At 43.8% G+C, this 15,202-nt stretch overlaps 1 protein-coding gene across 4 annotated transcripts in view; it reads left to right on the top strand.

The window, feature by feature from the left end:
- Positions 1 to 15,202, top strand: part of LOC139410650 (multiple C2 and transmembrane domain-containing protein 1-like) — a 272,821-nt gene that overhangs the window by 242,995 nt on the left and 14,624 nt on the right. For all 4 annotated transcript variants that reach the window (XM_071156008.1, XM_071156009.1, XM_071156010.1 and 1 more), the window contains one exon: positions 13,627 to 13,736. In XM_071156008.1, the coding sequence (XP_071012109.1) occupies positions 13,627 to 13,736 (110 nt within the window). The remainder of the gene's footprint in view (positions 1 to 13,626; positions 13,737 to 15,202) is intronic.

Here is a 15,202-nt window from a genome sequence, read left to right as displayed (position 1 = left end):
GGCTGAGGTGAGAGGCCCCAGTGGGAGATGGGAAAGGTGATCATGGCAGCACTACCCTGGCCCCATTAGAAGAGTACACAGACACGTAAAGACACAAACACACGCACACACACACACACACACATAAACACACAAACACAGACACCAGGCCTTTTAGGATGGAGCCTTTTAGGATGGAGTCATGGGATGTAGAGGTCAACCTGAAAATCAACCTCCTCCACCTCCTTCCACATACTCCCCGTTATGTACTTATGTGTATATTTATCCTCAGTCGTCACAGCGACCCTCGCCATGGGAACGGGCTGGGTGAAAAGCCTCATTTAGAATGAGAGACCGTGGCATCTGCACGGTCCACCTTCAACTGCCACAGTTTACTGGAGTTTGACTTTGGCTCTGTCGAAGCAACCCCCCCTCCCCTGTTAAGGAACTGTGAGATCCTGTATGCCTTCCAGGGCTCTTTGTGTCTGCGAGTGAGCGCTGCTTGATTAGGGGGGAGAACGTGCCGTGCATCTCGGGGACCGGTTAAACAGATATTTATGGTGTTATGAAAAGAGAGGGAGGGGGAAAAAAGATATTCACCCAAGGATTACTTGTGAAATAAATAATGTATTAAAACTGCGGCTTCAAAACGAACCATCTGCCTGCTTTCATGTCGTGCTGGCAAGGTGCCAGCAGCACAGAGATATCTGTAGCTGGTCGGAGGGAGAGGAGGTTAGTATTGTCTGCTAATACGACAGACATGCCCTCTATGGCGGCCGCTGGTACAGTGTGGTCAAGGCCTGGCCATGAGGATAGATCACTGACCTTCATGGGTTAATGGTGACTGAATGGTTATCAGACATAGAAGTCGCTTGGTGCCACAAGCCAACAGGTTTGATCCTGCAGTTTGCCCCTTCTGGTTGGTTTGAAAACTGCGTCTATAACGGTCTGAAAGAGACTGTACTGTACTGCTGTATTTACGTGTTTGTCTCATGGGCAATGTGGGTAGAATCACTGGGGAAGCCAAGCCAGAACTAAGCTCTATAACCTGTTAGTTCATATGCCGTGATATATAGGCCGAAGGCAGAGACAATAAGAAGAGTAAATTCTGAATAAATTCAACCACACCATCACTAAAAACGAAGAGAAACCTCTGTATGGTGAAGTCTACAAAGCATATTGCATGTAACAAACCGTTACTTGACTTACAGCATGGTCAAGAAAGTAAATTTTTACTGACATTTTTGGAATACTAAACAACTGTTGATTTAGAACAACGGAGAGTTACTGCAACTCAAAAAGAAAACAGGAGCTGCCTCCACTATTCCAGCACCATTTCAACTTCAACATTTCAACATCATCAAATCAACCTGTGTTTAGTCTTATACAGTGACAACTAAAAGATAGCAAAAATTATTTAGTTCAATCAACGTAAGCTAAATATGATGTGGCTGTCCATGGTTCTGATTTGTGTGTGTCTATGTGCATGCGTTGGTGCAAGTAGAAAGAACATGTTGACTCATCCTACTTGTAGTGAAACGCCAATGCCATCCTCCTCTCTTTCATGTTGACGAAACAGTCCAAGACTCTGTCAAACACAACACACTTTTAGTTGTTGTTGTCCTAGGCTACCTGGCTAAAATGCTTGCTCGCTATCCTAACTTCCATTCATGGGCAACGTTAGCTAGTTAACATTAGCCTTCTACCTTCTAGCTACATATTGAACTTCCATCCTCTCAGTCCAGGATTTTATGATTGGATCAGAATCGCCATTATAATCATTGGCCAGTATGGAGAATGAAGTAAAACCACAAGTCCAAATCCCTATCTCTATCCATGACTAATTTAGGAAGGGGCAATTTTAGCTAGATGGCTAGATAGTCACCCGAGGACAACAACACAACAATTCAAGTTGTTTCTCTCAATTATGTATTTCTCTATGATAGGAGTGAAGCAAAATCCATACGGTCTTCTCTTGACACTTTTTTTGGGGTGCATCAGGACCTTTCACAGTTGAGCTCACTCAGTTTAGCTCAACGCTGATTGGCCATTATTATTATTATTTTTTATCAAGGTAGGCCAAAGGACAAGGTAAAAATATGTTGTTCTGCGTCTGAGCAAGGCAGTTAAGCCACTGTTCCCCGGCGCCGAAGATGCGGAAGACACATTTCAGTTGAATACATTCAGGCGGACAACTGACTAGGTATCCCCCTTTCCCAAATGCTCACTGGCTTCCCTTGCATTCAATGTTACGGGTGGCAAAAATGTCATACTCTTTGTGACCAGACCTTTTTTTTTAGATAGATACACATACAGAGAGAGAGGGGTGCTGTTTCGCTGACTAGAAAGATTTCTCCGGTAAGTTAAAGTACATTCAGCCTTTTGCAAATTGAAGGAAAATTAGGACAACCCAGAGAGACGAAAGATAAATGATTTAACACTCCATGAATATACGCCACTGCTGTAGGGTCCTGTTTTTCAGATTATTAAACTAGATAAATAAAGTAGGTGTCATGTCTAGGCATCCCCACCTAGGTGAGGCTGTTTGTGGAAACTCTCTTGGGGCTAATAATCATGTCCTGCAGATGAGCTGTTCAACTTCAAGCTTCTTTTTTTTCCTTCTAGTTAGGAACTTTGTTGAACAGTGCTGGTGGCTTAGAACTGGATTCGTTCTCATTCTTCATATCAGTTTTATGAAATTCAGAAGGTTTGTTCTACTATTTTGATGTAAGAGCTGCCTTTTTCTGTAGTGCTGTAGTGCTGTAGTGCTTTACTCGTAAACCATTCAGCATTACGTGATGATGGAAGTTATGCGGTGCCTTAAAAAAATCACAATTAACAAATAGGAGAGGGTCAAACACATTGTTTAGTCTACTCCTGATGTGTTGATGTGTCGGTGTTGTTCTGCCGTTGTTCATTCTGATTCACGTTGTTAATGGTGTTACCTTGAAGAGGGAGATTATGGGATGTCTACTGTTTTCAAATGCCCTTTGGGAGCCTTATCCTAGAATCCTGTCACGTTTGACATTTACAATTTATTGTGCGCCACAAAAAAATAGGTGCAATTAAAGCACAGCAGCGAGCAGTCGTCAGTGTTGCACAGCAGAGAGCAGTCGTCAGTGTTGCACAGCAGAGAGCAGTCGTCAGTGTTGCACAGCAGAGAGCAGTCGTCAGTGTTGCACAGCAGAGAGCAGTCGTCAGTGTTGCACAGCAGCGAGCAGTCGCCAGTGTTGCACAGCAGCGAGCAGTCGTCAGTGTTGCACAGCAGAGAGCAGTCGTCAGTGTTGCACAGCAGCGAGCAGTCGCCAGTGTTGCACAGCAGAGAGCAGTCGTCAGTGTTGCACAGCAGAGAGCAGTCGTCAGTGTTGCACAGCAGAGAGCAGTCGTCAGTGTTGCACAGCAGAGAGCAGTCGTCAGTGTTGCACAGCAGAGAGCAGTCATCAGTGTTGCACAGCAGAGAGCTGTCGTCAGTGTTGCACAGCAGAGAGCAGTCGTCAGTGTTGCACAGCAGAGAGCAGTCGTCAGTGTTGCACAGCAGCGAGCAGTCGCCAGTGTTGCACAGCAGAGAGCAGTCGTCAGTGTTGCACAGCAGAGAGCAGTCGTCAGTGTTGCACAGCAGAGAGCAGTCGTCAGTGTTGCACAGCAGAGAGCAGTCATGAGTGTTGCACAGCAGCGAGCAGTCATGAGTGTTGCACAGCAGCGAGCAGTCATGAGTGTTGCACAGCAGCGAGCAGTCTCCAGTGTTGCACATCAGCGAGCAGTCTCCAGTGTTGCACAGCAGCGAGCAGTCATCAGTGTTGCACAGCAGAGAGCAGTCATCAGTGTTGCACAGCAGCGAGCAGTCTCCAGTGTTGCACAGCAGCGAGCAGTCATCAGTGTTGCACAGCAGCGAGCAGTCATCAGTGTTGCACAGCAGTGAGCAGTCTCCAGTGTTGCACAGCAGCGAGCAGTCTCCAGTGTTGCACAGCAGCGAGCAGTCTCCAGTGTTGCACAGCAGCGAGCAGTCTCCAGTGTTGCACAGCAGCGAGCAGTCATCAGTGTTGCACAGCAAGAGCAGTCATCAGTGTTGCACAGCAGAGAGCAGTCTCCAGTGTTGCACAGCAGCGAGCAGTCATCAGTGTTCCACAGCAGAGAGCAGTCATCAGTGTTGCACAGCAGAGAGCAGTCTCCAGTGTTGCACAGCAGTGAGCAGTCTCCAGTGTTGCACAGCAGCGAGCAGTCTCCAGTGTTGCACAGCAGCGAGCAGTCTCCAGTGTTGCACAGCAGAGAGCAGTCGCCAGTGTTGCACAGCAGAGAGCAGTCATCAGTGTTGCACAGCAGAGAGCAGTCTCCAGTGTTGCACAGCAGAGAGCAGTCTCCAGTGTTGCACAGCAGAGAGCAGTCTCCAGTGTTGCACAGCAGCGAGCAGTCTCCAGTGTTGCACAGCAGAGAGCAGTCTCCAGTGTTGCAGGCTCATCCTGACTTCTGTGGAATACAGTCAAAAATATTAGTTACATTCTTCTGATGAATAATGTGAGATTACACAGTCTGACAGATCACCATGCCATCTTTATAGATGTAGTTGAGATTGTGTCCAATGGTGACCTCCCTCCTTCTCAAGGCCTAAGGTCAGTTAAGAACCAACTATCTCTATAGAGTTCAAAATGTCTCTTCTGTACACGACTTCCTCTCATATAAAAAATGGTAGCATTGATGAGAAATATAATGAGACATACCCTATGCACATCTCTCGTTTTAATATTTATGCGTGTTTAAATTAATTTGCAGGAATCTCATTGTCCTCCGCTTCACAAAGCAGTGTGCAGTTAACCTAACTTGGCTGTGTATATATAAGACTGTCTCTAGTGTCACTGTAGGTTGTATTTCCTTAACAAACTGCTAACAATCTCACAACATGCTGACAAGCGTCGCCTCCATGGTTCCCCCCTGGTGTGCCCCCCATAGAGATACCTGCTCCAGATACATAGATAAAGGTTGGCTCAGCAGTAGGCTGATCAACACATATCTGACAGGTCAACACACACACACACACACACACTCGCACACACACACATATGCAGGCATACGCACGCAAACACATGCGTGTGCACACAAACATGTTCACACACACACGTTCACATATTGACATTTGCACTCACAGTGGCAGTGCAAATAAATACACAGTGGTAGTGCAAATAAATACACAGTGGTAGTGCAAATAAATACACAGTGGCAGTGCAAATAAATACACAGTGGCAGTGCAAATAAATACACAGTGGCAGTGCAAATAAATACACAGTGGCAATGCAAATAAATACACAGTGGTAGTGCAAATAAATACACAGTGGCAGTGCAAATAAATACACAGTGGCAGTGCAAATAAATACACAGTGGCAGTGCAAATAAATACACAGTGGTAGTGCAAATAAATACACAGTGGCAGTGCAAATAAATACACAGTGGTAGTGCAAATAAATACACAGTGGCAGTGCAAATAAATACACAGTGGCAGTGCAAATAAATACACAGTGGCAGTGCAAATAAATACACAGTGGTAGTGCAAATAAATACACAGTGGCAGTGCAAATAAATACACAGTGGTAGTGCAAATAAATACACAGTGGCAGTGCAAATAAATACACAGTGGCAGTGCAAATAAATACACAGTGGCAGTGCAAATAAATACACAGTGGTAGTGCAAATAAATACACAGTGGCAGTGCAAATAAATACACAGTGGCAGTGCAAATAAATACACAGTGGCAGTGCAAATAAATACACAGTGGCAGTGCAAATAAATACACAGTGGCAGTGCAAATAAATACACAGTGGCAGTGCAAATAAATACACAGTGGCAGTGCAAATAAATACACAGTGGCAGTGCAAATAAATACACAGTGGCAGTGCAAATAAATACACAGTGGCAGTGCAAATAAATACACAGTGGCAGTGCAAATAAATACACAGTGGCAGTGCAAATAAATACACAGTGGTAGTGCAAATAAATACACAGTGGCAGTGCAAATAAATACACAGTGGCAGTGCAAATAAATACACAGTGGTAGTGCAAATAAATACACAGTGGCAGTGCAAATAAATACACAGTGGCAGTGCAAATAAATACACAGTGGCAGTGCAAATAAATACACAGTGGCAGTGCAAATAAATACACAGTGGCAGTGCAAATAAATACACAGTGGCAGTGCAAATAAATACACAGTGGCAGTGCAAATAAATACACAGTGGCAGTGCAAATAAATACACAGTGGCAGTGCAAATAAATACACAGTGGCAGTGCAAATAAATACACAGTGGTAGTGCAAATAAATACACAGTGGCAGTGCAAATAAATACACAGTGGCAGTGTAAATAAATACACAGTGGCAGTGCAAATAAATACACAGTGGCAGTGCAAATAAATACACAGTGGCAGTGCAAATAAATACACAGTGGCAGTGAACATAAATACACAGTGGTAGTGCAAATAAATACACAGTGGCAGTGCAAATACATACACAGTGGCAGTGCAAATAAATACACAGTGGCAGTGCAAATAAATACACAGTGGCAGTGCAAATAAATACACAGTGGTAGTGCAAATAAATACACAGTGGCAGTGCAAATAAATACACAGTGGTAGTGCAAATAAATACACAGTGGCAGTGTAAATAAATACACAGTGGCAGTGCAAATAAATACACAGTGGCAGTGCAAATAAATACACAGTGGCAGTGCAAATAAATACACAGTGGCAGTGCAAATAAATACACAGTGGCAGTGCAAATAAATACACAGTGGCAGTGCAAATAAATACACAGTGGCAGTGCAAATAAATACACAGTGGCAGTGTAAATAAATACACAGTGGTAGTGCAAATAAATACACAGTGGTAGTGCAAATAAATACACAGTGGTAGTGCAAATAAATACACAGTGGCAGTGCAAATAAATACACAGTGGTAGTGCAAATAAATACACAGTGGCAGTGCAAATAAATACACAGTGGCAGTGCAAATAAATACACAGTGGCAGTGTAAATAAATACACAGTGGCAGTGCAAATAAATACACAGTGGTAGTGCAAATAAATACACAGTGGCAGTGCAAATAAATACACAGTGGCAGTGCAAATACATACACAGTGGCAGTGTAAATAAATACACAGTGGCAGTGCAAATAAATACACAGTGGCAGTGCAAATAAATACACAGTGCCTTCAAAAAGCATTCACACCTCTGGACTTTTTCTACATTTTGTTGTTACAAAGTGGGATTAAACTACACAAAATACTCTGTCAAAGTTTTTTTATTTTTAAATTGTGAAACATAAAACATTCATATCTTGATTAGATAAGTATTCAACACCCTGAGTCAATACATGTTAGAATCACATTTGGCAGTGATTACAGCAGTGAGTCTTTCTGGGTAAGTCTCTAAGAGCTTTCCACACCTGCAGTGTGCAAACTTGTCCATTATTCTTTCAAAAATTCTGTCTAATTGGTTGTTGATCATCGCTAGACAACCATTTTCAGGTCTTGCCATAGATTTTCAAGCTGATTTAAGTCAAAACTGTAACTTGGCAACTCAGGAACATTCACTTTCTTCCTGGTAAGCAACTCCAGTGTAAATTTGGCCTTATGTTTTAGATGATTGTCGTTTGGAAAGGTGATTTCATCTCCCAGTGTCTGGTGGAAAGCAGACTGTATCAGGTACTCCTTTAGGAGTTTGCCTGTGCTTAAAAAAAAACCCGTCCTTAACGATAACAAACATACCCATAACACGATGCCACCTAACACGATACCACCTCAGCTTGAAAATATGTAGAGTGTACTCAGTAATGTGTTTTATTGGATTTGCCCCGAACATAACACTTTGTATTCAGGACACAAAGTTAATTGCTTTGCCACATTTTTTGCAGGATTACTTTAGGATGCACGTTTTGGAATATTTTTATTCTGTTTTAGGTTAGTATGGTGGAGTAACTACAATGTTGTTGATCTATCGTCAGTTTTCTCCTATCACAGCCATTAAACTTAAACATTTTCAAAGTCACCATTGGCTTCATGATGACGTCCCTGAGCGGTTTCCTTCCTCTCCGGCAACTGAGTTAGGATGGACTCCTGTATCTTTGTAGTGACTGGGTGTATTGATACACCATCCAAAGTGTAATTAATAAGTTCATCATGCTCAAAGGGATATTCAATGTCTGTTTTCTACTAATCGGTCTCCTTCTCTGCGCTGCATTGAAAAACCTCCCTTACTCTTTGTATGTGTGGGGTACAGAGATGAGACAGTCATACAAAAATATTGTTAGCACTATTATTCCACACAGAGTGACTTATTATGTGACCTGTTAAGCACTTTTCTGACTCAAGACATTTCAGCTTTTCCATTTTTATTAATTTGTAAAAATGTCAAAGAACATAATTCCACTTTGACATTATGGGGTTTTATGTAAGCCAGTGACAACAATTCTCAGTTTAATCCATTTAACAAAATGTGGAGAAAGTCAACGGGTGTGAATTCTTTCTGAAGACACTGTAAATAAACATAGATTTTAAAAACATAGACCCGCAGCAAAAGCAACCCTCTAAATGGTGCGGATATAAAAGACCAGCAAGTTGATAGACGGCAGAAGGTTTCTCCCTCACACTGAAACACTGGGCTTTCATGTTCAGCACTACCAGCGGGGCTCAATGCAATTTGTCTCAGATGTAAAATTGAGCGTTCCTTCATCTTGAACTCTATCAGATCCCGCTGATGAGTGGCTCTGTGCCATATGATTTAGATTGGACTAAATTATCTGTTGGAGAGGGCATCACACACACACACACACACACACACACACACACACACACACACACACACACACACACACACACACACACACACACACACACACACACACACACACACACACACACACAGTCTTCCAGGTGTCCTGATGTTTTTCCAGCTGCTAACTGAACTGGAATATACCGAGCTGCTGCTCAAGTCTGTGCTGCAGGGGCTCCGTTTGATGACATCATCATGTCTCTGTCCATGAGGAGAGGTTGGTAGCACGTTGGTGATCTAATGATCCCTTGGAATGTGCATTATCTGGGTTAGAAATTGCCTTTAGGCATAGATTTAGGATCAGCTTACTCTCCCTAAATCCTAACCTTAACCATTAACGGGGAAAATGCAAAACTGACCATAGACCAGCATGAAGGGGAATCGTCATCCTATTTTACTACATTGGTACAGTTGTCTGTCACCCTCTTGGTGGCAACTCCTCTGAATAGAGTGCATGTGTGTAAGTCACCAGCACACATCCCCATGCTGGACTTACAGTTATAATAGCACAGTCCAGATCAACCGAACACAGAACAGAAGGGTGGCAGGTAGCCTAGTGGTTAAGAGCTTTGGGCCAGTAAGCGAAAGGTCGCTGGTTTGAATCCCCAACCTGAGTAAGGGCACATCAAGGACTATAGGGGAACGAAGGCTGTTTGACAGACGTTGGAGCAGAGTGATTCCAGTACCAGACAGAAAGACAGGCCCACTGTTCCTATAGTAAAGACCCATCTCCAGATAGGGGCAACTGATGGGAATGAGAAACCATACACACCTAACCTTATGGATCTGTGTGCACACACACACACACACACACACATAGACAGACTGTACAGAACCCCATACCACTGACTCCAAGTCAGTGACTAGGCTAGTTCAAAGACAGTGGTGGTGGTGAGAGACTCAGGGGAGTTGATAGCCGTCTGCATTTTGTTTATGTGCAAGAATGTTCTGTGACATAATTAGACGGCACTTTATAATAAATGCACCAACACAAACAGACACTCCAGTGGCCCTTGTCACCACCCTCCCTCCACACACACATTCATTATGAATACAGTTCTAATGATGGAAAACATTTCCAGAAGTTGTTTTCTTCAAGTCAGTAAAATGTCAGCACACATTAGATGAGTAGAATGTACCTTCACACTCCCGGCAGGATGGGTCACAAAGGCAAAGACCTTGAAGCAAACAAGCAAGCTAAACTTTCACACAGCAAATTAGATGAATATGGTACACACATAGTTGATTTGGGTGTTGTTTGGTTACCATTGCCAATTTTAAAAGTCTCTCTCTCTCTCTCTCTCTCTCTCTCTCTCTCTCTCTCTCTCTCTCTCTCTCTCTCTCTCTCTCTCTCTCTCTCTCTCTCTCAGTTTGGGATTTCCTTTGAAGTCATTGTATGGCCTGTTACCCACTCCAAAACTGCTAATTAAAGTTAGCAATGGCGTAGCCTCATCAATGCACGTAGTTAGGACATAGGCCACCAATTCTGTTGAGTTTTTGAACTTCAGCATGTACGATTTAGCAGAAGCTATACGATTTTCTGGAGCTGTAACATTTACATACAAACATGAAAGAAGGTTTCAAAACGTGAAGGGTGCAAACCCTGAACGTCAAAATCAAGTCCGTATCTAAGAAACAGACATCAGTCTGTATTGTCTCCTTTTTTACACCCACTTTTGAAGACAAGCAACTTTTGACCTTGACAGTGATCTGTGATTGGTGCTGTCATCCCAGACAGGGTACTACATATCAACACCCTCCTCAACGATGAAATTATAGTGCATGACAAGGTCATGATGCAACAAAAATATATACAGTATGGAGGATTAGAAATGATGCAGACAATTACATTATAGAAGCCACAATCTATCTACAATATTAACGCTGATCTACCCCCTTAAAAAATAAAACATTGCGATGGATGTCAAGGTTACAAAAATAATGGGCAAGGCAAAGAAAAGCAGGGTAAAGTTAGCATAATGTAACAAAGGGTATTGTAAGGTTTTACTGGACCATAGCAGAGCCAGCTGTTTGTATCACGATTATCTAAGGTCATGTGGTGTGCTAGTTGATTCCATCCCAGTCTAAGAACAGGTTGCTTTAGCATCTGAGTGCTGGGGAGTGCTAGGTAGTGCTGAGGCATGCTGGGGAGTGCTGGGGAGTGCTAGGTAGTGCTGAGGCATGCTGGGGAGTGCTAGGTAGTGCTGAGGCATGCTGGGGAGTGCTAGGTAGTGCTGAGGCATGCTGGGGAGCAGCAAAACAAGCCTCTCTCTGGCTCTGTGTTTTTGTTACTCCTCTCAGCCCTACATTTGAAGGGAGGAAATTGGAGTCAGATTTGGTTTGAGAGGGGCATGTGGCAATGGTTTATACTCTGATGACCTCTAACCCTTCCGCTCCGCCACCACTCGCTCTCTAGCACCGCTCTCCTGTCCCGCAAACACTCTCCCGGAGCTCCGAGAACACTCCCCAGGCCCAGTACACCAAGCCCCACCCAACACAGCCCAACACAACCCAACACAGTGGACCCTGGACATGGGGCTTTGTTGGAACCAATAATACAAAACAGATGGGGAAGAAAGGAGGCTTGTAAAAATAATTAAAAGAAAATAACCCTGTCTAATTATATCTACGTGTCTTGTGTGGTTTTTCAGGGAGGCCTTGTGGTTTCCCTGGCTGCAACCGGGTTAATTTATCAAATGCCTGATCCTGCAGGAAGAGCAGGAAGAGGAGTATAGGGGGTGCGATGGGGGTCTCTGGGGAACGGTTTGGGTTTGAGGCCTGGGGGTTATAAACAGTTGAGTGTCTTTTCCTGGTCCAATAATTCTCTTCAATGATGAATTATCCCCTTGTTATTTCTGTGATGTGACTGTTCTCTTTCAGTATTGAACTCCATGAGCACAGCATGGACCTGTAGAATTCTCACACACAGGTGGGCATCCATAACTGTCCATTCTGCCATGAAGTGGAAAGTGGTTTTGAAGAGAAGTAGTTTTGAGTAAACCTGGTTGATAATCAGCATTGAATTACATACTATAAGACAACCCCTGTGGAAATGTTCTGTTCATTTTCACCGTAGAAGTGCATCCCTGCTTTTCTAAGGTCTTTCCCTTGCCTCCTCTCTCAGCTCCCTCAGCTATTACACGATTTGGGGAATCTGGTGTTTCCTGACCGTAGATGACGGTCCTTACAAACTACAGGTGGACTCCATGACAGGTCACAGGTCACTGTAGTGGTGTAATGCTGGAGCAGTGCTATGCTCTTTTCCTATCTTTGTCTGTTGTGGAGACAGCGACAGAGAGCCCTGGTTTGCGACCCCACTCCTCCAGTCATGTCCACACCACCACCACCACCACAAAAGTCTGCATCTTTCTCTGTCCTTACTCACCCACTCATTCAGTCAGTCACCACTTCCTGTCCAACTCCGTTCTGTCAGTCAGTCACCACATCCTGTCCTACTCCGTTCTGTCAGTCAGTCAGTCACCACATCCTGTCCCACTCCGGTCTGTCAGTCAGTCAGTCACCACATCCTGTCCCACTCCAGTCTGTCAGTCAGTCACCACGTCCTGTCCCACTCCAGTCTGTCAGTCAGTCACCACATCCTGACCCACTCCAGTCTGTCAGTCAGTCAGTCACCACATCCTGTCTCACTCCGGTCTGTCAGTCAGTCACCACATCCTGTCCCACTCGTCTGTCAGTCAGTCCTACAGCAGCTCATTTACTGTTGCATGATCTCCTCTTTTGTACTTTGTGTCTAATAGTAGAGGCTTTTAGATTGACCTGCCGCGTCACTCTCTGTTCTTATGGCCTGCTAATGTTCTCAACCATCAAAAGTTGAAAAGGAGGAGCTCATCATGGTGCTGAAGATGATAATGATTTCACTTCTGGTGACATCATAGTGTGCTGCCAACAACAAAGTGAGCCTGTCTTGGCAGTCAAAACATTCAATCATCCATTTGGCATTCAGCTAAATTTACCCTAATCACATATTCCCATTTCCCTGTGTGCTCGCTGTAAGAGAGAAAACATTCTGATTTGTTCTGCAGACTTTCAAATGTCTATTATAGCTTGGAGAGTAGTCAGTCAACGGAAGGAGGATATCTCGTGATTTGGCTCCCCTTTTCAAGTCTTTGAAGCTCTTTAAATGTTTCTTTGTGCCCAGCACCTTTCTCACTCTCTCTCTTTATCCCCTCTCTCTCTTTATCCTCTCTCTCTATCTATCTTTCTCTTTATCCTCTCTGTCTCTCTTTCTCTCCCTCTTTCTCTCTCTCTCTCTCTCTCGCTCTCTCTCTTCTCTCTCTCTCTCTCTCTCTCTCTCTCTCTCTCTCTCTCTCTCTCTCTCTCTCTCTTTCTCTTTCTTTCTTTCTTTCTTTCTTTCTCTCTCTCTCTCTCTCTTTATCCTCTCTGTCTCTCTCTCTCTCGCGCTCTCTCTCTTTATCCTCTCTCTCTCTTTCTCCCTCTCTCACTCTCTCTCTCTCTTTATCCTCTCTCTCTGTCTCTCTATCTCCCTCTCTCTCTGTCTCTCTCTCTCTCTCTCTTTATCCTCTCTCTCTCTCTCTTTCCCGCCCCCCCCTCTCTCTCTCTCTCTCTCTCTCTCTCTCTCTCTCCTCTCTTTCTCTCTCTCTCCTCTCTCTCTCTCTCTCTCTCTCTCTCTCTCTCTCTTTCTCCTCTCTCTTTCTCCCTCTTTCTCTCTCTCTCTTTCTCTCTCCTCTTGCTCTCTCTCTCTCTCTCTCTCTCTTTCTCCTCTCTCTTTCTCCCTCTTTCTCTTTCTCTCTCTCTCTTTCTCTCTCCTCTATCTCTCCTTCTCCTCTTTTTTCTTCTCCCTCTAACTGTCCTCCAGGACCCGGAGAGAAAGGGCTTCATCAACAAGCTGTATGCCATCCAGGATGTGTGCATCAGTGTGCAAAATGCCCTGGATGAAGTGGCATCCTATGGCGAAAGGATAAAGAAGTGAGTAGTAAGCTTCCTCCTCGGCTCCTGTCCCGCCGAGGAAGCACCACCCGCCTGCCTACCCGCCTGTCCCTGTCACATCTTATTCAACCCTGTCGAGCTGTCTGGAAAACAGACTCACACACCACGCACACACATACATACAGTACCAGTCAAACGTTTGGACACTCATTCAAGAGTTTTTCTTTATTTGTACTATTTTCTACATTGTAGAATTATACTGAAGACATCAAAACCATGAAATAACACATATGGAATCATGTAGTAACCAAACAAGTGTTAAACAAATCAAGGCAAAGTAGCCACCCTTTGCCTTGATGACCACTTTGCACACTCTTGGCATTCTCTCAACCAGCTTCATGAGGTAGTCACCTGGAATTCATTTGAATTAACAGGTGTGCCTTGTTAAAAGTTAATTTGTGGAGTTTCTTTCCTTCTGGTGGTATACAGAAGACAACCCTATTTGGTAAAAGACCAAGAGATCAATAAACAAAGAGAAACGACCGTCCATCATTACTTTAAAACTTGAAGGTCAGTCAATCCGGAAAATTTGCAGTGCAGTGCAGTCGCAAAAACCATCAAGCGCTATGATGAAACTGGCTCTCATTAGGACCACCGCAAAAGAGGAAGACCCAGAGTTACCTCTGCTGCAGAGGATAAGTTCATTATAGTTAACTGCACCTCAGATTGCAGCCCAAATAAATGCTTCACAGAGTTCAAGTAACAGACACATCTCAACATCAACTGTTCAGAGGAGACTGCGTGAATCAGGCCTTCATGGTCGATTTGCTGCAAAGAAACCACTACTAAAGGACACCAATAATAAAAAGAGACTTACTTGGGCCAAGAAACACGAGCAATGGACATTAGACCGGTGGAAATCTGTACTTTGGTCTGATGAGTCCAAATTTGAGACTTTGTGAGATGCGGAGTAGGTGTGTGGGGTTCCCACCGTGAAGCATGGTGGAGGAGGTGTGATGGTGCTTTGCTGGTGACACTGCCTGTGATTTATTTAGAATTCACGGTGCACTTAACCAGCATGGCTACCACAGCATTCTGCAGCAATATACCATCCCATCTGGTTTGCGCTTATTGGGACTATAATTTGTTTTTCAACAGGACAATGACACCAAACACACCTCTACAATGTATAAAATAGTATAAATAGGTAGGTGTGTCCAAACCTTTGACTGGTACTGTACATACACAAGAACACACACTCAAGCTTTTGCTACATTATTTAATCCCACAAAAAACGAACATCCTTGCCTTTCTTGAATTAAGACTTGCACTTTTCCTCCTAGTGCTGACTGTTGATAGCTACATTATAAAGTAAAACTTTACTTATTATGACTGAGTGTATGCGGTTTTCTCAACGACTGTAGCTATCTTAAGATGAACGCACTAACTGTAAGTCGAGAGAGTCCATTAAATTACTGAAATGTTGTTGCTTTTAATGATTTTAA

Source organism: Oncorhynchus clarkii, chromosome 6 (assembly GCF_045791955.1).
Source record: "Oncorhynchus clarkii lewisi isolate Uvic-CL-2024 chromosome 6, UVic_Ocla_1.0, whole genome shotgun sequence".
Classification (NCBI taxonomy): domain Eukaryota; kingdom Metazoa; phylum Chordata; class Actinopteri; order Salmoniformes; family Salmonidae; genus Oncorhynchus; species Oncorhynchus clarkii.
This window is presented reverse-complemented; position numbering and strand designations above follow the sequence as displayed.